The sequence below is a fragment of the Falco biarmicus genome, chromosome 19 (assembly GCF_023638135.1).
Source record: "Falco biarmicus isolate bFalBia1 chromosome 19, bFalBia1.pri, whole genome shotgun sequence".
In the NCBI taxonomy this organism is placed as follows: domain Eukaryota; kingdom Metazoa; phylum Chordata; class Aves; order Falconiformes; family Falconidae; genus Falco; species Falco biarmicus.
In genome coordinates, this window is record NC_079306.1 from 5,644,458 (window position 1) to 5,668,311 (window position 23,854).

Sequence of the window (23,854 nt, forward strand, 5' to 3'; positions counted from 1 at the left end):
GAGGGTGACAGAACCTCATGCTCCTGGTTTAACCACCTCCACGTTTGGTGCTGGACAGCTGAGAGAAGGGATTTGTTGGGGAAGTTGCTCCTCGAGTGCTGCTGAAGTCTGGCAGACCTTGCTGGGGGTTACATGGCTGTGGTCTCCATCCTGCAGCAGTTTGCTCCACTGTGAGCAGAGTCCTGTTCTTTTTCCCATCCCGCGTGGAAGAGAGCCCTGTGCCACCTGCGGTACCTCCTTCGTGGAGGGGAGGATATGCTGGGTCTGGTCGTCATCTGCCGCTGCTGTACCTGGATGTCCTTTCTGTGTGGTATGGAGGGACCCAGCCCTGCGGTCAGCTCAGCAGCCCTCTCCTGGGATCGTGTGTACTCCCTGGAAGGGTAAAGGTAATGCCTGGATCTTTTTTCCAACTCCAAATGGAGGCAGAACCTTGAGGAGCAAAGTAGCCAAGTGTCCCGTGGTCTTGGGAAAAGTGCATTCTGCTCTCGGGTCCCACAGGTCCGTGGCTGCGCAAGCAGCACGTCATTCAGCTGTGCTCCTCTGCCTTGCCAGCTGCTCCTGATTTGCCCGTGTAGTGTGATTTACCGTTCCCTTTCTTTGCCGGTTCCTCGCTGATGATTCCAGCCTGAGTTGCTATGGTGACTTTATTGCAAAGGTGCGAGTCCTCCGGCCCCGCGTGCTGCGGTACTGACTGCTCCTTCCCACCGCGCCACAGCAGAGGGGCGAGCAGGGCTGCTGTGACAGCAGCATCTGATCGCAGAAAGACCTGCTGGGAGCGATGGAGAGACAGCAGTGGGTGTTACCGCTTTTTTTGTGAATGAAATGATGCATTGCAGTCATAATTTTGGGAGTCTCAGGTCCTGTCCTCACCCCCTCCCAGGGTTTGGTGTCTGTTTGGGGAGAAAATGGGTGACAGCAGACGTCACCCGGGGCCGAGGATGGTGTGGGCGAGGAAGAGGAGGAAGCCAGCAGCACGTTTGTTCTCGTTCTGCTGGCAGAAGGGAAAGGGCAGTGCCTGAGGTCTTTGCTGATGGGAAGTTAATATTAAGATGAAGTTCCAGCCTAGCTGGGGCTGAGTGACGAAAAACCAGCCTTGACTTTTGGAGAGCTCAAGCGGCATGTCCTGCAGCCTGGGTCAGCCAGGAGCCCCCGCTGCCAGCTGGAGGGGGCTCTGCCTGCCGTGGCTGGAGGTGGGCTCGAGGTCGGTGACTAAACTCCCCTGCCTTTATCCTCATCCCTTCAGGGCAGGACTGGGATGTGTGAAGGAGAGCTGGTTTGGCCTGCCGTGCAGCAGCCCTCGCGCGACTGCGGTCTCTGGCTTTCCATCCCCATCCACCCAAAATCTCGCCTGGGCAGCGGCGGTGCGACCTTGTGGACAGGGCTCGTTCTAGGCGAGTGGAAGTGGTCTGGGATAAGCCAGCAGCATGTGAGCTTCGGTCAGGTGGAACGAACGTGAATGTGGCTTTAGTGTGGTGATGCTGGCGGCTGATGGCTCGACTCGGTGACGAGGGCTGCCCTCTGCACCAGACTCGCTGCTTTGGGGGCAGAGCTGGCTCCCGGGGAGGGGCTTTCCCCTCTTCCTGAACTTAACGGCCTCTTTGCTATAAAAAATGTGCACGGCTCCTCAAGTGCCCTTATCGCACACAGCCTGCATCCGAGCGTTCCTTCGTTATCCCTTCCCTGAAGCGATACAGGAACTCTAAGAGTTGGTAGCCATGGGTGGTGGCCACTGGGGGAAGCTTGCTTGTCCGACTGCTGGCAAAGCACAAGCACTGTCTCTGGCTCGCAGGAGTTTAAATTTGATTCAGAGCCTGGGATCTCTCATCTAGATTTGTAAGCTGAGGTCAGACCTTTCTAGGGTGACTTTTCTAAGTAAAAATTTAGATTAAAAAATGATCAGTGTGAAGCGGTAAGAGCTGTTCTCTTCCCTTTGAGAGCTGGGGATTGAAAGCTAAATCCCATGTTTGATTTAAGGCAAGTTGGGGTGATTCTGTGACCAGGGTCTTTGGTGGCGAGCTGATGACAGTCTGTTCCCAGGCTCTGGGAAGGAGTAGCTCGTTGCCAGAGGGGGTATCTGAGCCCTTTCTTTCCCTGCATGGTTGGGATTTGTGGCTGGGGAAGTGCAGGCTGCTTTTGTCTTGCTCTCCTCTGACGCATCAGGTATCGGCCGTAGCCAGCAGTGCAGAATAAGAATAAGCTGAACTTTCTGGTGGGGAAATTCCTTGGTGCGAGCAAAGGCAAACCGAGGTTGAGGCATGGTTGCTTCAGCAGCGGTGAGGAACTGCTGGTTTGTTCCAGGCTCGCCCTGGGCAGCTGCTCGGGAGGCAGAGGTGAAGGGACCTGTCGTCTCCGGTGAGCTACGGGCTCTCCGGCAGCCTTGCGAGAGCGTGGCCGGGCTGGCTGGTAGGGATGCGGTGGGTGAAGCTCTGCCTGTTCCTGTTTATACAGGGAATGTTTTGGATACCGAACTCTTCACGGAGACGCTTGTTTGACTGCAAGTTTATGGAGACTCACGCTAAATTTAGCACTTATCGGGAGGAGAAACAGGCTTGCCCTTTTCCAGATTTGGAAGAGAACCTAGCAGCTCTCTTCATTTTCAGATCAAATCACAGGTCCAGCATCTTTCCACGCTGGCTGAGGCACGGCCTGTATCCTCTGGGCAAAGCAAGAGCCAAGGGATCGTTAACTGCCCAGGGCTCACAGGAATTTCAGGAGTGCCGGAGGGGTGGCTTGGGTATGTCTTGGGTCTTCAGAGCTTCCATGGGGCTCCTGGAGGGTTTGGGGCATGACTGGGAGGAGCTCCTGTGATCAGGTTGGAGCAATTTAGGAAGCAGAAAGGTGTTACTCGCTGTAGCAGTGCTCCTGAGCTGCTTGGGGCAGGGCAGAGCAGTATTCCTCGAAGTAACTGAAGCAAACGCACATCTCCTTTACATTGCACCGAAGCAGGTGCGCTTGTGGCTGCCGCGTCTTGGTGGATGGGAGCACTGGCTTCTGAAATAGCTTACCTTTGCTCTCGGAGCCTCCTTGCCTGCTTTCTCGTTCTTGTTCACCTGGAAGCTTCGATTCAGATTTAGGGAAATCCACTTATGTTTTGGAGCTGTAGAGGATCAGGAGGTGGGCTTTGTCCTAGCAGAGTAGTATGTATTACGCGTCCAGTGTTTTCTTCCCGAGTTCTGTGGTCTCCTTGCATTTGCCTTTAGCTGGCAGGAAAAGTCTTGCTTTCTGGGTACAAATGTGCCATGTCACAACGTTGGGAAATAGTAAAAACTGCAAAACTTGTTTTAAATATTCAAGGGGGTGCGTGAAAGAAGCTTTGGCTGTGTCTGTAATTCAGTAACTAATAACATGAGAAATCATCGATAGGAAAAATTAGTGAAGTTGAGACCAGAATAAAACTGGAGCAACCAGAGCAGTTGAGGTTGGAGGGATTTTCAAGGGAAGCAAGTGTGTGATGGATCTCTGGGCTCGTCCTGGCAGGATTTGAAGGCTCTGCAGTCACCTCTGGCTCGCTTACGGCTCTTCTGCTTTCTCTTTCGCAGGAATGGGGTGAATGTCGAAGGAGCAACACACAAGCAAGTGGTGGACCTGATTCGCGCAGGAGAGAAGGAGTTAATTCTGACAGTGTTGTCCGTGCCTCCTCACGAGGCAGATAATCTCGATCCAAGCGATGACTCTTTGGGGCAGTCATTCTATGACTACACGGAAAAACAAGCTGTGCCCATCTCCATCCCCACGTACAAGCATGTGGAGCAAAACAGCGAGAAGTTTGTGGTTAGTATAATCTTGGACAGTGTTTTCTGGAAACAGGATGCATCCACACCCAGAACGGACGCGCTTCTTGCTGTTAGTGACAAGTTAGCTCTCTGTCTTCAGGATGGAGGCATGCTAATTTATTACTGGTTTTGACACTGTCTTATTTAGGCTTGCCCATCTTCACTCTTATTGCACTTGGTTATTCTTTTGCAGCTATTTCCTATGTGCTGTGAAGCTTTTTATTAATGTATCTGGAATAGCTTGATCTCTTGTGAAGATTAAGTAGGAAGCTATTATTTTGTTCGTATAAGCTTTCATATTTGTATCTCCTGTTTTACACCAAGTGTTAAGGACATCTGTGATAGATGTAAAAGCAAAGGGAACAGATGTCTTGAAGCATAACTTCCCATCTCCAGAATTTCTTTTCCCTTTAGGGAGTGTCGTGGGAAATAGCTGTAAAACGTCTTTCCTTTGGGTTCCCTGCCTCTTTTCTCACGTTTACTGGGGAGGCTGGCAGTCACTTTCCTAGACAGGGTGATCCGTCCTCTAAGTACCTGACACGAGTGCATCCTCCTGAGGCTTAAGGTCAATACTGGCTCACCAGGGATGAGGCTGACTGCGGCTGGTAAGGAAACGTTTGGAGAGAGAGGCCCAGAATGGGCTGAACAAAGACATTCGTCTGCAGAACTGCTCCTTCTTGCAGCATTTGGGGTGTACTTAACCTCCTCAATCAGACTGGCCTTGCTTAGCTCTTCTGCTTCCTTGCCTGGCTGCATGGCGTTCACAGGCGCTCAGCAAACTGTCTCAATGGCCCTGTCCTCCAGCACCCTGCGTCTCGCTGCTGGCCGCTTGCTCCGGGAGCACGCCTGGGGTCCGAGCTGCGGCGAGGGTCGGCAGAGCCCGCGGCCGAAGCCCAGCTGGCTCCGGGTTTCAGTCAGCGACTGGTAGAGATGGAAGGCTGCCACAAGCACAGTATTCTTCCCCTGCAAATAGCTGCTTGTTGTTAGGAGCGCAGTCCTACCCATGTCCAGATCATGTGTTTCTTCTTCTCGGTGTGCTGTCTCCGTTGTTGCAGGGCCAGGGAACTGTGTGGCCGCTGGTGGGGGTGGAAGATGAGGTGGAGGGACTTGGGATGAGATGGGGAGTATCAGGCGCTCTAGTTACACCGCTGCTTTGACTCGTGGCTGGAAGGTGTGTGCTGTATGCTGGCTGCCTTCACCCTCCCAGACTGGGAGGTAGGTTTGGCTGGAGCAGTCGCCCTCGGGATGTGATTGTGCTGTAGTGCGAAATGCCGGGAGACAGATGACAAACTGGCTCATCACTTTTTCCTCTCCTGGATGAGGATGGAGGCATTTTCCCAAGGAGGACCTAAGCCAGTATCGGTGTTGCAGAAGCAGCGTGTGTGTGTGTGAGAGAAGGATGGAGAGGGTTCAGGAACGCTCAGCTTGCCAGAAGAGTCAGGCTCCTGTGCAAAGTGTGTGACTTCAACATGTCCCTGAAGGGGACAGATGGGATCCTTGCGGATCCACAGCCTCCTGGGGAGCGTGTCTTTCCCTGTGCCCTGCTCTCCCAGCCCCAGCAGGAATCCTGTTGGGTAAGGTGTGCTGTGTGGAGCAGGAGAAAAAGGGGCCTAGAAAACAGAGGTTCTTCAAGAAGCGCCGTGCAGGGAGGGGGCCAAAGGGAGCCACCTCTCTAGACTGACAGTAGGTGCTGCTGTTTGGATCCAGCCCCAGCCTGGCACCGTCTCTTGAGGTGATGCCAGAAGGGCTGAATGCATGCTTTTTAAGGAAGAAGCTGGGGTTTTGTCGGAGCGCTTTTGCCTTGTGAAGGCTGTCGGGCGGGTACCTGGAGCGCGGGTGTGGAGGGTGAGCGAGGTGGGGCTGCTCCGGACCCTCGTCTGGGGAGAGGTTGGGGTTTTGAGTTTCCTAAACGCTGCTGAAGCCACCCTCGATGCATTGTTGGCACATGCCTCCTGCCGGACTGCACCCCGGCACTCTGCCAGCCCTTCGGCTTTGGGAGCGCGGCGGAGGGTGATGCTCCTCAAGAGGAAAGGTTGCGGTTGCAAACCTTCCCTTGTGCAACGTGAAAAAGCGTGAACCTGCTCTCTTCCCCGCTGCATCCCTTTCCTCGTGTGAAGCCAATTAAGGTAACGCTGCTGTTTGGGACCTCCTTATCACTGAGGGCATATTAGCAGTGCCTAGATAAGAGCTTGTTTTAACTTGCCTTCGAGAGTGAGCAGATTGGCTTAAAAACGGAGGCAGCTCATTAATGAATGGGAAGGGAATTCCCTGAAGAGCATCGCAGTGCTGAGAAGTGTCCTGTGACTGTAACTCTGCTCCAGGTTTTCCCCTATTTGGGACAAGAGTTCTCTTTTCTTAGTGGTGTCCGGAATGAAACTGGAAGAGTGCATGTGTAGCAAAGAGACTAGTTAACATGGGGTGATCCTAACAAGCCTCATGCTGCCTCTCTCCTGGGATCTGCCCCATGGTTGGTGCCTGACGGCTGCTAGGGGCTGTCCCCAAACACAAGCCTCCTGCTCTCTGTGCCTCTCAGCAGAAGTAGCTGTGAACGTGAATCCAGAGCTCTGGGGCTTTGGCTGCGACATGAGGCTCAATTCTGCAACGGGCTGGAAATTCAGCAGTAGCATCAAGCACACCTGGAAGGTGATGAGGCTCTTGTCACTGCAAACAACTGATGCAGTCAGCATGGTATTGCTGTGGCATCAGTCCAGCGGTGGCTTGGTGCATCTTGGGGACCTCCTGTGTGCAGGATGTGATCCAGGTGATCCAGGTGAATGCCATGACGGCTACACAGGACCTTTTGTAAAGGGTTTGGATGTGTTTCCCCTCCTTTTGGAGTATAAGGAGCTTGGAACTCATGCCAGTCCTGCTGCTGTCGGATGGAGGTAGTAGCTGGGACATCCCCCAGCTCCAGGGATAAGCAGTGGCATATTTAGCTATTCATACTGGTTTCTCATTCTAGCTCAAACCCTCCCAATTTAGTCTTGCACTACATGGGTCTGGGAAGGCAAAGCTGTGCCAGTTTGGATTTGGTTTTTCTCACCCCAGTGACCCTCTTCTTCCTCCCTGCAGGTCTACAATGTTTACATGGCGGGCCGCCAGCTCTGCTCGAAGCGGTACCGGGAGTTTGCCATCCTGCACCAGAACCTAAAACGGGAATTTGCCAACTTCACTTTTCCGCGTCTCCCGGGGAAGTGGCCATTCTCTTTGTCGGAGCAGCAGCTGGACGCCCGACGGCGAGGGCTGGAGGAGTACCTGGAGAAAGGTACTCAGCTGGGAGCTGGGATGCCGCCTTCCTTGCAAGCAGGGAAGAAGATCCTCAGGGCACATCCTTCCATGGGTGGTCCAGAACTTCATGGGCATTTGTTTACCTGGGAGGGAAAGAAGCTCATTTGTAGCTGGATCAGATTTTATGGCTGAAGTGGTGAGAGGGAGCTTAGACTTGCCATAGCTTAACGATGCGTGTGTTACCGGCTTGCAGTGCACTTCCAACAACAAAATGTGTAATTAGGTTTTTAACGCACAACAAGCTTTTATTTATAGTGTTGTATGGCTCACCAGTGATCTTGGAGATGAGGGAACACGGGGAGGAGGAAGATGAGGGAAGCTCTGGAGCAGGGAGAACATCATGTTCGAGGCTGTTCTCATCAGGGGAGCTCGGCTCAACCTGAGCTTGCTCACAGCTGAACGTTTTGGTCCTTTTCAATCACAATCGTAACGCCTGCAGCAGGACTTTCCTTTCGGTTGAGATCCCGTGATGGGAAAGGGGATGCAAAACCTTACCTCTGCATCAGGGTGCCTGGCTAAAAGATCTGGCCCCACGTTTTGCAGTGAAGAGGCTGTAGATGGGGCTTGGGGAGCACTGACCCCTCGTCCTCTGATGCTGTGTATTTTCTTAATTGCCTGGAAGCACCTCCATTAGTTTGTGTGAGGTTAACGGCCTCTCCCCTTGCCCAGCACCTGGGAGGGAAGCTGCCTCTTCCCATAAGATGGACGTGGGTCAGGTTTTCCCCACCCCACTGACATCTCGGTGCTGCCTTGCCCAGTTTGTTCATCTTCACCCTCGGTTACCAGCTGGCTGGAGGAAGGGGCAGACTGCCTGCATCCTAGAGGCAACACAACACGATAACAGTTCAGGTCCATGTTATTGGCTGAACTTGGCCTAAATTCCCAAACACTTTTAATCTTTCTGGAATAACTTTTTTTTTTTTTAGAGGCAAAAATACTATTTATGAAATTCTTGCCCACTTTTAAGTATAGCCTAAACCTCCTGTTGGCTGTGTGCCTGGGGCCTGGATTTCACCCACAGGGAATATCTCAGCGAGTTACTCGGCACCGCTGTTCGCTTGCTATTGTCGGGGATTCAGGCTGGATCAGTCTCCATGCCAGGACACCTGACGCAGCCCGGAGAGCACTTGCTTTGAGAAGCTTTTTCTGGGCTGGAGATAGCGCCCTTGTTTCACGCCACCCGCAGAACAGACAGTTGTTATTTCCATGTCGCCTTTGGGTCGGTCCTGGGAGGGGAGGGCTCCCCCTTCCCCGGGCACCCCCCTAACCTGCACTCTCTGTCCTGTAGTGTGTTCGATACGTGTCATTGGGGAGAGCGACATCATGCAAGAGTTCCTGTCGGAGTCGGACGAGGTAGGCACGTAGGCGACGGCACTGAAGCTCTGGCGTGACCTTCCCTGTTACAGAGGCTGTAAATGCTTGGTAAAACTGGATCGGAGAGCAGAGACACTCCCTGCCAAAGCCTTGCTTGGTTGAATAGAAAATGGTGGCAAAAAATCAAGGCTGCAGTCTGCTGTCTGTTATTGCGCTGTTATTATGGGAAACCTTTTCCCCATAGCAGCAGCTACGAGCAGCTTTGCTGCTGCTCTCAGAGGTGTGCACAGAGCAGAACCAGCCTTGAGGCCACGCTGCGTACCCTGGCGCTCTGGCCAGGGGAGACCCAGCAAAGCACCCACGTTCACTGACCGTCCTGCTGTTTTCTCTGCTGGTGGCAGCCCTGGTAGCTTTGCATTTGTGAGCTGTTTGTATCTGTCAGCCTTTAACCAGAAAGGCAACGGGCGCTCTGAACTCCGGCCTGTTCAGCGTGCTTCTCCCCAGATTGGAGCTGCAGGCAGCATCGGCGAGTTTCTGGTTGCCATTCAGCTGCTCTTCTTTTGCCAACCTTTCTGTGGTTCATGAAGTTGCCCTGTCACGGAGCTTTCTCTTGCTCTTCACTGGCAAACCCGTGAATGGAAAATCCTCCCCCATCGTGGTCTGAAGCAGTTTGCTCAGCTTCCTGTCTCGGAGCAGAGCTCACATCTTCCTCCTTTCAGAATTTCTCTGGTGCAGACTGGAGCAGGATTCTTGAAGCTTGCAGAGCAGCAGGTGGTTAGAAGTGACCATGTTAATTAGCCAGTGTGAAGCAATAAACAGCCCGCAGAGCTTGGGGCTCGGTTTGTGTGAGGCTGATTTCTGTCTTCTCTTCCCTCTTTCAGAATTACAATGGCGTCTCAGATGTGGAGCTCCGAGTAGCACTACCAGATATAACAACAGTGACAGTAAGAGTCAAAAAGAACAGCACTACAGACCAGGTGTACCAGGTGAGCTGCTGCTTCTTTTGGGTTTTTTTTTTTGCCTTGACTGGAAGATTTAACATGATACAGACATCATCCACGACCCTGTGGGCACTCGCTTGCTTCTCTCCGTTCCTCTCGAGCGCAGCTGGGCATAAGGGACGTTGTTTTGCTGTAGCAGGGAGGACAGGGACGCTGCGAAACTCTAACCTTATGCCGTGCTGAAGCAGCGCTTTCACTGGCAGGTTTGGCTGCAAGGACGGAGTCATCGCTGAATTAATTTTCACTGATAATATCTTCAAGCTGGTGGCTGGCTCTAAGCGCTGGGCAGATTGTGTGTTACGGCTCGCAGTGGCTGCAGCGGAGGGGTTGGATCCAAGAGCTGCCAGCAGCCAACACACGAGCCTGTGGCTGCGTGGCAGGACAACAAGTTGGGTATTAAGGGCAGCGCCGGGTTACAGGTTTGCAGGTGGCTGGAGGCCCTCTGCTTTCAGTGGAAAACTAAGGAGAACTGACTTCAACCAGCACTGCAAGAGGAAAGTGGAAGCTGTCAGTGGATTAGGGGGAATAAGATGGTGCAGGGGAGACTCTTTTTGAAAGGAGAACTAAAAATGTTGCTGCAGGCGAGGGAGACAGAGTGTTGCGAAAGAGCAGGCTCTCGGGAGCTTGAGATCCGCACGGCAGAATCCCGCGGGTAGACGGGATTGGCAGCACAGGGTGCGTCTGGGACACAGCCTATTGAATTTCACTTCGCCGCCGCCGAGGTCTGTGAGTTTTGACTGTGGTACTAGCGTGCAGGACTGAACTGTTGTTGGAGAAAACTCCCCGGGGGGGTGTGCACGCCTCTTCTATTAGGAACTGAAGCTGGCGGCATCAGAAGAAAAATGACCTAATTGTCAGCCGTGGTGGCACTTCAAATCTAGATCAGTTTACAGGAAGGTGAAAGCAGGACAGTCTAAGCCTTTGCTTAAGAAAACGTCTGGTTTTACTGGAAGAGTAAAATTCAGGGTTTCCGTGGTGACTAACACCTCGGGAATACTTGGGAATAATCTGTATGAAGCTGGCTTTGCCCCAGAGAGGGATGGACAGCTGCTGGCTCCTGTTTCACTCACCCCTTTTTCCCCTTCTTTAGGCTGTGGCTGCGAAAGTTGGAATGGACAGTATTACCGCAAACTACTTCGCCTTGTTTGAAGTGATCAATCACTCCTTTGGTGAGTCTTCTAATCCCCTCGGTGCTGACGAGCAACCGAGGAGAAAGCTCTGCAGCGCTCGCAGGGCCCGGTGGCGCTCTCATTTAGGTCTTATCTCGACTCGCAGAATCAGGAGCCCCGGGAGGAACGGGGCAGGCACAGCAGGCTCTGATAATGAGGAGCCCTCCAAGTTTGATGGCTTTTTTTGCTGCTGCTTGACTTTCCCTTTCTTAAGCAGTTCAAGGAGACGAGCTTTTTGTTAAACTGAGAGATGCGTTTTACTTTAGTTCAAAGGGTCCGGCGAGCTTAGAAAAAGCAGGCAGCGTCACTGCAACGCGGCAGTTTCTGGAGAGGGGGGCAGCGGCTCGGGACGGAGCGAAGGTGCTGGGGAGCAGACTGAGGGCACCCTCGGTCTGTATGCACGTGGGTGTGGGGCAATATCCACGTCCAGGGTGGCTGTGTGCTGCGAGCTGCATCTTAGCACTTCATCTCTCCTTCCGTGGTTAAATCCTAATGGTATTTGAGGCTTGACTGTGGGATTCTGGGCAATCATTTCAGCACTTAAGTAATTGCCATCCTTCCAGCTTAGTGCATGCTGGGGTCTCCTGGCTGCTGTTCAGGTCCCTGGCCACAGCAATCTCTGATTTTTTTTTTGCCCGGCTTCACGTCGGGTTCACTGAAGCTGTAGAGAGACCAAAATGTCGTGGCCACACCACAAAATGGGTGTAGTGGTTGGTTCATGGTTTGTATTTTTTCCCTGTGCTGGGTTTTACGCCAAGTGTATTTCTCATTCCCAGCTGGGTACCTTCATCTCTGGATTGTCGTCTGTATGCCTCAAACTCGTCCTGTTGTTAGGGCAAACTGTGTCTTGTAGGAAGAGATTTCCTCAGGCTGTTCCTTGTCCTCGCAAGATTCTGGCTGAACAGCTGGGGCAAATTTTAGCTACTTAAAGCCCTCCTAAAGTGACTCATCTCACAGAACAGGCTAGGTTTGCATTCAGATGCTGACTCTGGGGCAGCTGCTATCACCGGTCTCCTATAAAACTGTTGGCATCGCAGAAATGCCTCTGCGACAGGGTCTGTGGTCGCTTTTTGAGGGTTACCAGGTGCTGGTGTGTCGGAGCAGAGAGGGAAGAGCAGGACTGGAGGGTTGACGTGCCCTGAGATTGCTGAGGCCGAGCAGGGCTGTGCAGGGAGCCTCGAGCAGGGAATACCTGCTCTGGGAGATGGGACGCTGCAGTGTGCTGGCACAGTCTCACGCAGGAGCTTTTATGGTGCCAGACTCTTAACTGGAGCTATTAATTCCTCGTTCCTGTGAGTGCCACACTTCTCAAGCTGCGCTGGAAAGTAAAAGCTCCAGTTAACCTTTATGGCTTACGCTTTCTGGGCGTTCGCTGTGAATGTTTATTCCTGTCTGGATACACTCCACTTAATTTCTCTGGAAACTGTAAGCTCCATCTGCAGTGAGATGGTGACCATATCCCTACCTGATGAAGGAAACATGCTGGCACTCGCCTTTTTTGTCCCTCATAGCTGGGTAAAGCAGATTTGAACGCAGTCGATGTCTTGGCAGGGTCTCACTGGTGGCCCAGCTGCTGCGGCTTGGCTGAGCAATGCGGCAGGTTTTGTCTGGGCACTGGTGGCAGCATGCCAGCACAGAGGGGACCTTCTCCAGCCCCCCCCCCCCCCCCCCCCCCCGTGAGGACAGCGCATAGATCCTGGACACTGTGATCCTAAGGCCTTGGGCAGGGTGGACCTCCCCGTGCACAGCCGGGGATGAGGTCAGGCTGCTGTGCTGATCCTGGAGAGCCGCGCTGAGCTGTCTGACAGCCGAGGGTTCAGTCGCACACAGATTCCTGCCTGGGCGCTAGAGGCGATTGCAAGGGACAGGTGTGGTCTGACGCTGTGGGAGCAGGTATTGGGGAAAAAGCTGGATTTGGTCAGGGAGGATAGGAAGGGGCCTTGGAGCAGAGCTGGGGTCCTGATCCCAGCTGGCTGAGCTAAAGGGCATCGCCGACGTTGCTCTGTACGGCAGCCAGGCTCCAGCCACAGATGCTGATGCCGTGCGGCGGTGCACTAACCTCATGTCCTGTGCTTTTTCCAGTGCGCAAACTGGCACCCAACGAATTCCCCCACAAGCTCTACGTGCAGAACTACACCTCGGCGGTGCCGGGAACGTGCCTGACCATCCGAAAATGGCTCTTCACTACAGAGGAGGAGGTTCTTCTCAATGACAACGACCTGGCAGTCACCTACTTCTTCCATCAGGTAGGTGCCCAGGAGCTGAAGACCTTTAAGATCGTAGAGTCCAACCTTAAGCCAAGCCCACCAATTTTTAACTGGACTTAAAGTGCCCAGCTCCTAGAACTACTGCAGACACCGCTGTCCTTTGGCGTTCTGGCAACAGAGCGTGAAATTGAGGGCCAGTCGTGCTTGGGTGACTTCAAGGAGTAGCATTCTGTGGCTGGGTGAATTGGCAGTGGTGTGGTGAACTTGTGGCCAAGTTGCAACCGGACTGGGAGGCAGGACTCCTGCTGTCGTCATTGTGAGAAGCTGCCTTCCCAGAGCCAGGTGAAAGGATCACGGCAGGCTGCACTCCTTGGGTCAGCTATGTTTTCCTCAATTCCATGTGTAAGTCCATGAAGATGGGGAGCAGACTTGTCCCGGTTCACCCTAAGGAGATGGGACGTTTTGGCCCGTGATTTGACTTTATGCAGATTCTCTGGGATGAATTGAGTCCAGGAAGAGCCACGGTCTCCCATTACCTGTATAAAGCCAGGCGAGGATGGCCAGCTCAGAGGCAGATATCTGCAGAGTTCAGTAAGATGAATCTTGCTCTGTCTCAAACCCAGCGCGCTCTGAACCGAGCCTGTACTGGCCTCTGATACAAATGGAAATAAAAATAGTAGTTGTCAAATTCTTTGATTGCCAAGACTGGATCTTTACTGACCAGCAGCTTTACAAGCTGCTTTGTGCCAAGGGCAAGAGCCCTTGCTGGGGTGTGCAGCTGAGGAGCAAAAGGAAGGGGCTGTGTACCTCCTCAGCCCTGAAGGAAAAACACATTTTCATGCCGGCGCTCCAGCAGCACAGTGGGTAAAAGCCAGCACTGCTCTGCTGCAGGCAGCCGTGCCTGTGTCTGGAGCGGAAGGGTTGTACCGACCTGTCCTTGCCTGAGCCTGAAGGCAGAAGCAGGATTCCAGGTACCAGCATTTCCAGATCCATACTCCTCTGCCAGAGGACATTCTTCCAGAGTCTGCCTAGACGCTTAAGCATCTGTATGCTCCCCAGGGCGGTCAGAGGCTCGTGGCAGGAGTCAGCAGCGAGTGCGAAGAACCACCTCTTTGAGCCTCTCCATCCCTCTGCCTCTCTGGGGACACTGGTCACCTTCTGGGGCTGTGAATTTGGGTGGCTGTTCAAAGCAGCCTCAGGGCCAGCCGGGGCCAGCGCAGCGCTGTGACTCAGTGAAGAGCTCTCTAGTCTGACCTCCTGGGTTTCCTTTCCCTTTTTCTCTTTAGGCTGTTGATGATGTCAAGAAAGGCTACATCAAAGCAGAGGAGAAGTCCTACCAGTTACAGAAGCTGTGTGAGCAGAGAAAGATGGTCATGGTGAGTTACCCTACCTGTCCTGTTGGCTTTCCTTCCTGTTTGGAATGCTGTGTCTGGAAAGGAGGTGCTGGCACAGGCTGCCCAGGGAGGCTGCGGCTGCTCCGTCCCTGGAAATGTTCAAGGCTGGGTTGGATGGGGCTTGGAGCAACCTGGTCTGGTGGACGGTGTCCCTGCCCACGGCAGGGGGTTGGATTAATGGTCTTCAAAGGTCCCTTCCAACCCAAACCCTCCTGTGCGCACAGCCTTGAAAAACACATCTGTCTTTCTTGGAAAGCAGTAACCTTGGAGAGCCATGAGGTGTGGGTTTAGTGCAGGAGGGATTGGCAGGGCGTGAAACACGCAGGAATGCCAGGCGCAGGGCTGGGGCGTGCCCGAGGGTCGGCCGCTGCGTGAACCAACACCACCCCATGTGCCTGGCGCATTTGAACGGCGGCTCGTCCTTGGCAGGATCACCCATTGACTGCTCCAAACGAGGCAGCGATAAAACCTTGTGGGTTATTGCTGGTGTTGAAAGGTGAGGTGCTTAACATGTGGTGTAGCAATCCTTCACCTGCAGCCCTTCGGGGACGGCTCTTTCTCCCTAGTAATTGGGAGGCAAAGGTCTCTTTCTGCTCCAGACTGCCTCCGAGGTGGTGGTGCTGGGCTGGCCGAGGGAGCCGTGGGTCCTGGCCCGCTCGTAATGTGAGTTGCTGCCCTCTCGGTGCCTTAGTTTCTGGGGTGTTTTGTCCAGCAGAAGCCTTCGCAGATAGCAAATCCTGTGCCAGAGCTCCATGTCTGGTCAGGGATTTTCTGCCTCTTACCACTCTGCCCAGCGAATGCTTGGGGGGTTGGTGTGACTCGATGAGCCTGCCTGGCCTGGACCTGGGGGAGCGAAGGGGATACCCTGAGATCATCTGCCCGACGCAAGCTTGGCTTGAAGATCAAACAGCAGAAGATTCTGACTTGTAAATAACTTTCTGGCTCGCTCGGGGCTGCTGGTACGGAATGAATGCAGGCTGCCCTTTCCCTGACTCGCTGCACCCCGCCTGCCTTCTTGTGGCCAGCTTGGCTGCTGTCGAAGAGCAGGGGCCTTGGCATTCCCTTCTCCAGCCTGGCTGGTTTGGTTGGACCTCCTCAAAGCCTGTGTGGCTGCAGTAGCTCTTGGAGGTCCCTGCTGGGGGACTACCTTGGGGTGGACACCAGAAGGGTCGCTTGAAATGCTAAGCCAAGAAGGTTAATTATCAACTCGTGGTAAAGATCAGTAAATAGACGCTTCCTTCTGTGGGTTGTCTCATCGTTCTTTTGTTTCTGCTCACCTTGCTGGCTTTCTAATGACCAAAGAAAGATCTGAAGCTTTGGAAATGATATATCACAGCATGTGTGTGTGTGTATATATATATATATACACACACATATACACAGACAGACATACACCAGGTATAGTAGGGCCCTGGTCTGGCAGGAGGTCAAGAAGATGATGTCTGTGTCCCAAAGAGCCTGTGAAGTCAAAGTACTTCATCCTCTACATCGCCCCATGTTATTAAGGGTCCTGCCTGGAGCACCACACTTGAGAATTTGACGTCTTCCTCTGGTCTGGATGTGGCTTGTTCCGTGGTTAAAGAGTCACTCCAGGCTTTGTTGTAGTTCTGCCCTGCGTAAACCTTTCTCACATAATGAGAGGTTGCAGGGCTCTGGAGTACCAGCCCTTGGAGAAGCTGCTGGCTTCTTCCATGTCCCGACCTGTGACCCCAAGTGGCCGGCGCTTCTCCGGTGTTCTCGCAGCCCTGCTTTGTCAGGGCGACACTCGGGAGGAAAGGAAGAGCCAAAATACCTCTTTGGACCTTTCCGTGAGCTGTAGCACTTGCATCGAAGGACTCGGAAAGCCAGATCCCACGTCTGCCCGGCAGGCCTCGTTGGTCTCGTTCAGCCTGTAGCGATCGGGAGGACGGCTCTAGTGAGGATGCTCCGTCCCGGCGCTGCTTTAGCTGTTTGCTCAGATCATGCCCTTCCCAGGGCAGCGTGGTCGTGCTGGTCGGCGGCTCTGGCTGCACCAGCTCTCCCAGAAAGGGCTTTTGGCGTTCAAGGCCACAAGGAGCTCTGTGCACGTCTGGGCGGATCCGTGTTTTGGGGAGGGAGGTTGAGCAGCTGGAGGGGTCTCTTTCCTTCCCCTAGCCCAGTGCTGCTGCTGCTGGGGGTGGGGGGGGGGTTGGTTTCCTTTGGGGAGGGGATCCAGCCTCCCTGGGCTGGGGCAAAGCCAGGGGTTTCCAGGGGGACAATTAGTGTTGCGGGGTGTGAGCAGCAGGACGCAGGGCTCCCCTTCCTTCCCTCTGGGCAGGCTAACGCCCGCGGCTTTCTCTCCGCAGTATTTAAACATGTTACGGACGTGTGAGGGTTATAACGAGATCATCTTCCCCCATTGCTCCTGTGACTCCCGGCGGAAGGGGCATGTGATCACAGCCATCAGCATTAAGCACTTTAAACTCCACGCCTGCACGGAGGAGGGCCAGCTGGAGGTAAGGGGGCTTGTGCCTTGAGGTGTCGGGGAGCTGGGCTCAGCCCTTGGCCTCCCCCTCGGCTTTGCACCAGCACCGTGTCCCTGGAGCTCTGGGGCTCAGGGCTGCTGAGAGGCCTCCGAAGGGGTTTGGGCAGCGGCTGGGAGCGCAGGGGTTTACCTGGCTGCTCTGTGCGCCTTTCAAAGCTGCCTCCCCAGCCCGTCGCCGTCCCCGCAGCAAGGCCGTCGTCAGAGGCATCCTTGTCCCCCGCTTTGTGCAGCTTCATTTTTGCTGCGCCATCTGCTGTAATCCTGCCCTTCCTGAGCTCCGGCCTCACCGGGGCTTTGTCTTCCTTCAGAACCAGGTAATAGCATTTGAATGGGACGAAATGCAGCGGTGGGACACGGACGAAGAGGGAATGGCGTTTTGTTTTGAATACGCACGAGGCGAGAAGAAACCCCGATGGGTTAAAATCTTCACCCCCTATGTAAGTACCCCCTGTTCTTCGCAGGTTCGCTCAGGAAAAGCCCAGAGCTTGCTGCTTCTCCTTCTGGAAGCTGGGGGAGCAGGACTCTGTGCTCCAGCTTCTTGGCCAGGAGGTGACAGGGGCCGGTGGCCACCAGGAGGAGTCCACGCTCGGGGCTGGGAGCCAGGGCGGCTCTGGGGCTGCTGCTCTCAGACGCTGCTTTCTCTTTGCAGTTCAACTACATGCACGAGTGCTTCGAACGGGTTTTCTGCGAGCTCAAGTGGAGGAAGGAGGTAAGAACCCGTAACTGCAGGGAAACGGCTTCACCTTTCACAGGAGGATTTAGTGGCAAGCGTTTCTGCTGGGTCCTTAGCAGCTTGTCCAGGGAGCGATGGGATGCTTAGAGCAGCGATACCGGGTCTCTGGGGAGCGTGGGGGGAGACCGGCTGGCTTTCAAAGGCCTGGGTTCCGTAGGGGGAGGGTGTTCCATGTCGCAGCTGGAGCAAGGAGCTTCCCGTGCTGGGAGAACCTCGTGCAGGTGTGCCTGACCAGGATAACCAGGTCCCAGGCTGTGCGAGTGTGGCCAGTCGTTCCCCGGCATCTGTTCGTCCTCCGGAGAGATCCTGCAGGTTGCTGAATTATTCAGAAAGGGTTGTGAGAGCCTCCGGCGGAAAGCTGCTGAAAAGCACAGAGAGGTTGTGGGGTTGTTGGTTTTTTGGGTTTTTTTCTGAATCCCAGCCTGAGGTGCCTGCTCGGCCTTCTCCTGTCAAAGCTGCGCTTAGACCTGGCTCTGAGCCCCGGGCGGGGAGATGCATGGAGCCAGCCCGCCCTGCCTTCTTCATCCCTGCTGCTGCGCTTCCCCTGTCCTCTCCTCCCACTTGAGGGAGACGATTATCACCTTGTGTCCATCTGCTGCTCCTTGGGGTTGCCCCACATCTGTCATCCCCAGGGACTGCTCCCCTCAGCTTTGCTTGTGGGAAAGAGGGAGAGAGCATCTAGAAAAGCTGCGTGCCGTCAGCTCGCTTGGCCGGCCCCGGGGTGCTTTGGCCAAGGTTCGCCCTGTGTGTGCTACTGAATCACCATCCCGTGTCTCTGCTGCCCCAGAGATGTTGCTCTCCCCTTGTGGGGTCAGAGATAAGCAACCGTTGGAGGCTGGATCCTCTCTTGTTGCTCTTGATCTGATCAGTGCTGTTGGCGTCAGCCCTCCTCTCTGCTGATGGCTTGTCTCTGCCAGCTGACGGATTTGGGTACCTAAAACAGAGCTTAAACGCAGCAAGTCTGAAATGGTGATCCAGGAAAATCTGCCCTGCAGCTGCCTGGTTGTGGAGGCTTCTAAATGGGAACGGTGCCTCCCTCTTTCCTTACCTGGAAGCTTCCTACCAGCTGGGCACTGGCCCGGGGCAGGGGTGTTGGTGCTTATCCTCGGCGTGGCTGGGATCCAGGGTTGGCACCGTGCTGGGTGTGGGAGGCGTGCTGGAGACGTGCAGAGAGCACAGTCTGGACCGCGGCAGCTGTGCTCACCGGAGGACGATAACAACAGGAGGGAGAAGTACAAGCCTGGAAGAGTTTTCCAGGAAATAAGAAAATGGGATTCTTGACTTGCCTTAGCTTGAGGGGTGGAAGCTGAATCTCCCATGAGTGACCAGGGATCTGCAGGCAGGCAGGGGCAAGGAGACCTCCTGGTGCTGGACTGTGCTCCGGAGTCCGTGGGGTCCCAGATCAGCCTGTTTTGTCTGGTGGGCGGTGGCGGGAGCAGTGGTCAGGAGCCCCTCCGGAGCCCAGACCGCTTTGTCCCAGCCCTGAGCCTCACAGGAGGGAGGCAGAGAGGCTCGATAGCGTGTGCTTACACAGTTTGACGGTTCGGCTTCATAAAGCACCGAACTCTCCCCGTGCACCATGTGTGGAGCCGAGGAGCTTGGCTCTGGGGTTTGTGTCCCAGCTGGGGGTGACCTCTCTGTACCACCGAGCACCGAAGCCTTTGTGGCTCTTGCTACATGAAGCAGAAGCTGCTCGAGTGGGTTGCCTGGCTTATTCGCTGAATCCCAGCTCCTCCGTAGCTCCCCGTGTCCAACATCTGTGGAGCACCCTGGATCCCATCCCGATGCTCCAACACCAGCTGTTCAGTCTCCTCCCATCCCCCCCAGCTCTGCTTTCTTATTTATACCCTTTTTTATTTTTTTCCCTTGTAAAGGTGGAGGAGGAAGCAACAGACAAGGATAACAAGAACTGCAGTAAAGACAATATGTGCAGCAAGGTAATTGGGCTGAAAACAAACAGCATCTGTGCTCTCTGAGCCAGCCTGGCTGCTCTGCTGCGGACGTAGTGTCCCTCCTGCTTCTCTGCTCCAGTTCCTGTTAGCGTAGGACAGTGTCCTTTCGTAGTGGCTTCTCCTTGGAGGGAACCCGCAAAGTAAAATACCCTACTGCTGCTTTTCGTGGGATAGAGATGGCTTTGCGCTTAAAGGCCTCTTTCCTGACGGTAGAAACACGTGGTCCCGACTTGCCTGTCTCCTGGACTCTGCCAATCTTTGGATGACCTGGAATGTGACGCTGCAGCTGATGGCTGAGCTCCGAGCCCTTCACCTCCCCGGAGGAGAGGGAAAGGGCGCAGTTGTAAAGGGGACAAACGCTTTGGCTCTGCACTTCTTTTAAAGGACGACAGACTTGATCCTGCAAGCTGCAGGCTAGTGGCGCGTGGTTTTTCTCTTTTGTTGTTCTGCAGGGGTGGAGCAAAGACCTTTAGAGATTGACAAATGCCGTTCGCAGCGCTGCTTTAACAGCAGGGAGCACAAACACTTGTGTTGTAGCACCTCGTAAACGCGCCTCTCTCCTCCTGCCGCTCTCTGCCTGGCCTTTTTCGCATTCAACCTGGACGGGATTTAAAGCTAAACACTTTAAATTGCTTCAAGATGCACCAGGAAGCATCCGTGAATGTCGCCTGCCCGTGTCTAGGATATCTTCTTGTAGGCTTTTATCCCAGCACCTTTGCCATAGCGTGGTGCCGTAGCCGTGGAGGCGGCTTGCAGAGAGCCATCCAGCGCTGCGATGCCGGCACGGTGGGGTGTGCCGAGCGCCGCGGCCCCTGTGGATGCCTCTCTGCAAGCGTGAGGGCTCGTAGCGTCCTCCGCAGGGATGCGGGAGTGCCGTTTGTTCCGCCACCCTGGACCCAGCACTTTGTCATACTCCCACTTCAAACAGTACTTCTTTGCTCGGGCGTCGGAAATAGCTGCGGGTTATTTAGCTTGTGAGAGGGAAAGCGCGGTTGTGTGTAGCGGAGCTGAAAGTTGTTAACCCCAGCGGTACTGGTAGGTGCTTCTCTCGGGTAAGAGTTGTGTGGTGTTGGCTAGAAAGTGTTGGACATCAAAGAGGGCAGGAGCCCCCGTCTGACTGATCCGAAAGCTGTAGCAGGCGGTGTGGGATATGTCGCCTGTTCGGAAAAGAGCTGTGAAATGTGGGGGTGTGGGAGCCTGCCGCCCCGTGTGACACTTCCTCTGCCAAGCAGATCCTGTGCGATAACGCTCCCCGCAATCGCGCTGGGGTAAACCCTTGAGTCCCGAAACGCCGAACGTGTGCTGCACGGGGCGTGTTTGAGGAAGAACAGGCAAAGGTTTTGTGTGCAGTCACGCATTTGTTCCTGTGTTGCCCCTTCAAACTTAAAAGTGGGTGTTTGATGTCTTCTCTACAAAGCCTGGAGACACCGAGAGGGATTCTCCCGTGCTGCTCGCAGGGGAACAGGGCGGCTCGGCAGAAACAAAGAGCCGCAGTTTGCTGTAGCCGCGCTGCGGCTCTGCTCCTCTTCGCCTTGCTCCGGGCGAGCCCGCGGGAAGGGACTGAGGATTGTCTGGCTCTGGAAGTTAAACAGCCTCGTTGAGCGGGAGAGCTGGTGGGTGAGTCAGGAGAGCTGGGGGCAGTGGAAGAGCTGTGCTCGGAGCTGCTGGCTCCCAGGGACTGTGTAAAACTTGGCCCTTGCTTAGCCCTGGCAGCAAGCGAACCAGTTTCCCTCCGGGGAGGAGGAGAAGGCGACGGCAGTGGCGCTGAGGGCGGCAGACCTCCCTGGGAGGCTTTGCAATCCGCACAGCCACGCCAAGGAGCGAGCTGGGCACTGCGAGCCAGGCGCTGGGCTTTGCACCGTGCCCTCTGGACGCAGCAAAAGCCGCAAGGAACAACCTCTGCCATCGCGTGTCCCCTGCCCGCCGCAGCCCCGGTGCCGACAGAGCCCCAGGAAGCGGCGGGAGCCAAGCGGCAGCGGCCGCCGTGCCAGCCTGGCTCGCTGCGGGTTGCTCGGTTCTGCTTCCTGCCGGGGCTGGTGCTCCAGGGCTCGGGTGGCTCACGGCGCTGGCTGAGCATCGCCTCTTCCCCGCAGCCCATGAGACGCCTCCTCCTGGGCCTGCAGTCACGGCTCTGGAAACGGAAACCAGGGGAATTGCTTTTCCTTCCTTCTTAAATCAGTTGTTCCTCAGTACTAAGCGTCCCATTACTTCCCTGCCAGGGAAATAGATTTTTCTCACACTCAATTTATGTGTGTCTGCATGATTCCGCTTGGCGTAAGGAGACGAGCCCTCGGCTGTGGCTCCGGGGTGGTGCCTCCCCCGGGCTGAGCTTTGTGGGTCCCGATGCAGCTCCCAACACCCCCCTCAGGGCACGGGGCACCCCCCAAATGCTGCCTGTTCTGACCGATCCTGTCTCCAGCCTTAGGGGAGGGAAAGCCGTTTGCAGATCAGGAGGATTTCTGACCAGTCACTTGGTAATTTTCCCTCTCCAGCATAAAATAAAAAGATTGATGGAATTTGGCAGATACTTTACAGATATATTTAGTGCTCTGTAAACTGCTGACTTGCCTCCCAAACCGCAGATGCTGGCTGATAACGCTGGGTGTGCTCAGGAAGAGCAGGTTTGAGGCTGAGCTGCTCTGCCATCTCGCCGAGAAATAAAAGCCCGGCCCTTTGTGGGACCCCTCTTGTCCCCGCCGGGCGCTGAGGGGACGTGGTGGGCCCGTTGTGTCCCCTCCCCAGCGGGTGCACGGCTCCGTGGAGGCTGTGGCTGGCTTGCTGCAGGTGATGAGCTCCCTTTGGGGCTGTCGGGGGGGGGGCTGGGACCTCGTGGCTGAAGTCGTGGTAGGGGGGACTGTGCTGTGGGGCAGGGGGGGCAGTCGCTGGTGATGGCACCAGGGCAGGGGGGACGCAGGGAAATGGCTCCGTCCTGCTTTCAGGAGAGCTGAGCTGCTGCTCGGCTCGGCTTTGCTCTTGCAAGCGTAATGTGGGTTACGTGCAGCCTCTGGCCCTTTTCTAGGGGGAGGGATGCTCGCGGAGCCGGGAGAGCGAGGGGCTTCCAGCGGGAGCCCGTCCCGGTCTGAGCGCTGCCGCCGGCCTCCTTCCTGCCCTCCTCGAACCTGCTGAGCTCCAGCCCTGGGGCTGAGCCACCTTCCTGCAGGGCGTTATTTGCCTCGTCTGGCCCCACGTGCCGGGAGGATTCGTTAGCGCTGGGATGTGCCGGATTGAGGCTTCCAGCCAGCGCCGCGGCTCTCCGCAGCCGCGCACCCCAGGCAGGAGGACCCCGGCGTCTCTCAACCCTCAGCGCGTCCTTATCCCGGAGCTACCCCCGGCTCCGGGGACCCCTCCAGCCTCCGCCGGGACCGCTCCTCCCTGCTGCTGGGAAGCCGGAGGATGCGGTGGGGCAGCACGGGATGCAGCAGGACCATCCCTTGCCGCCTGGGATCTTCTCCCATCGGAGCTGGCCCGGAGCAGGGCGGCAGCAGACCCATCCCAGCTCGGCATGGCGCGGTGGGTGGCTCCCTGAGCCGCCCCTGCCAAAACTGCTGGGCCAGGAGAGACCCAGCTACGAACGGGTGTCTGAATCCCGCCTGCTCCATAAGACCCGGCTCTCCCCAGCTCTGCGCTGAGCTGAGACCCTCTCCCCTCCCGGTGGCTCACAGCGGGCCGGGACGCAGCAGCGGGAGCTGGAGCTTGGCGCCGGAGCTGGGATGTGACACACGTTGGCACCAGGAGGGCTCCTTGCTCCTGGAGCATCACCCTGGGGGCAGCTCGCGGGGGTGTAGGATGCGGTTTGGCTACCAGCCCCTTGGCTCCTTGCCCTGCCGGCTGGGGGGCAGCCCGGGGGCCGTTGCCCATCGGATCAGGGTGCAGAGGGGCTCGGGGGAGCTGCGGGCCGTTTGCCCTGCGGAGAGCCCCCGGCTTCAAGCGGTGTCAGCAGCAGTGCTGGCCGCCCCCGGGCCCAGGTGGGGGACAGGCAGACCCCCACAGGTCACCCCCAGCCCCTTCTGCGCTCACAGGGCTGCGGTGGGGCTTGGCAGGAGTCGGACCCGGCTCTTCCCGAGTGATGTCGTGCTTTTAATGTCCTTTTTCTTCTCTTTCAGAATATCTTTCAGATGGTCAGGTCACAGCAGAGGGACGCGGCCACTTAGCCCCTCATCATGGAAGAACGTAAACTTCCCCCCCCCCCAATTAACACTTAAAATTCTGTTATCGTATTAAAGCCCTTAAACTAAATATTATTAATAATAATACCATTTGTGAACTTCATGTTTATGGAATTAAGCAACTAGGATAAATGGCAGGCTTAGCCGAGAAAAGAGGGGAAAACAGTGTTGGATGGCAGAGGAACCGCCCGAGGGTGTTCTGTCTCTTCCTTCCGCTTGGGTCCTGTTCCAGAAGATGGACTGTGCTTTTATTTTTTACAACTGGAACTAGAAACGTCATCCATTTGCACTGTTCAGACATATATATGTATGTATGTAAAAAAACAAAACCAAATCGACCAACAACCACCCCTA

The 23,854-nt window shown here is 55.4% G+C and overlaps 1 protein-coding gene across 3 annotated transcripts in view; it reads left to right on the top strand.

Annotated features, from left to right (window-relative positions):
* SNX27 (sorting nexin 27) overlaps positions 1-23,570 on the top strand; it is a 32,392-nt gene extending 8,822 nt beyond the window's left edge. The window contains exons 2-13 of one of the 3 annotated variants that reach the window (XM_056322070.1): positions 3,540-3,771; positions 6,846-7,038; positions 8,350-8,414; positions 9,257-9,361; positions 10,467-10,545; positions 12,628-12,791; positions 14,039-14,128; positions 16,471-16,620; positions 16,958-17,086; positions 17,299-17,358; positions 19,257-19,319; positions 23,438-23,570. In XM_056322070.1, coding sequence (XP_056178045.1) covers positions 3,540-3,771; positions 6,846-7,038; positions 8,350-8,414; positions 9,257-9,361; positions 10,467-10,545; positions 12,628-12,791; positions 14,039-14,128; positions 16,471-16,620; positions 16,958-17,086; positions 17,299-17,358; positions 19,257-19,319; positions 23,438-23,485 — 1,378 coding nt within the window. In that variant the 3' untranslated portion in view covers positions 23,486-23,570. Of the gene's footprint in view, positions 1-3,539; positions 3,772-6,845; positions 7,039-8,349; positions 8,415-9,256; positions 9,362-10,466; positions 10,546-12,627; positions 12,792-14,038; positions 14,129-16,470; positions 16,621-16,957; positions 17,087-17,298; positions 17,359-19,256; positions 19,320-19,547; positions 19,898-23,437 lie in introns of those variants that run through there. The other 2 variants (XM_056322069.1, XM_056322071.1) reach the window with 2 other exon arrangements.
* Positions 23,571-23,854: the final 284 nt, after the last annotated feature.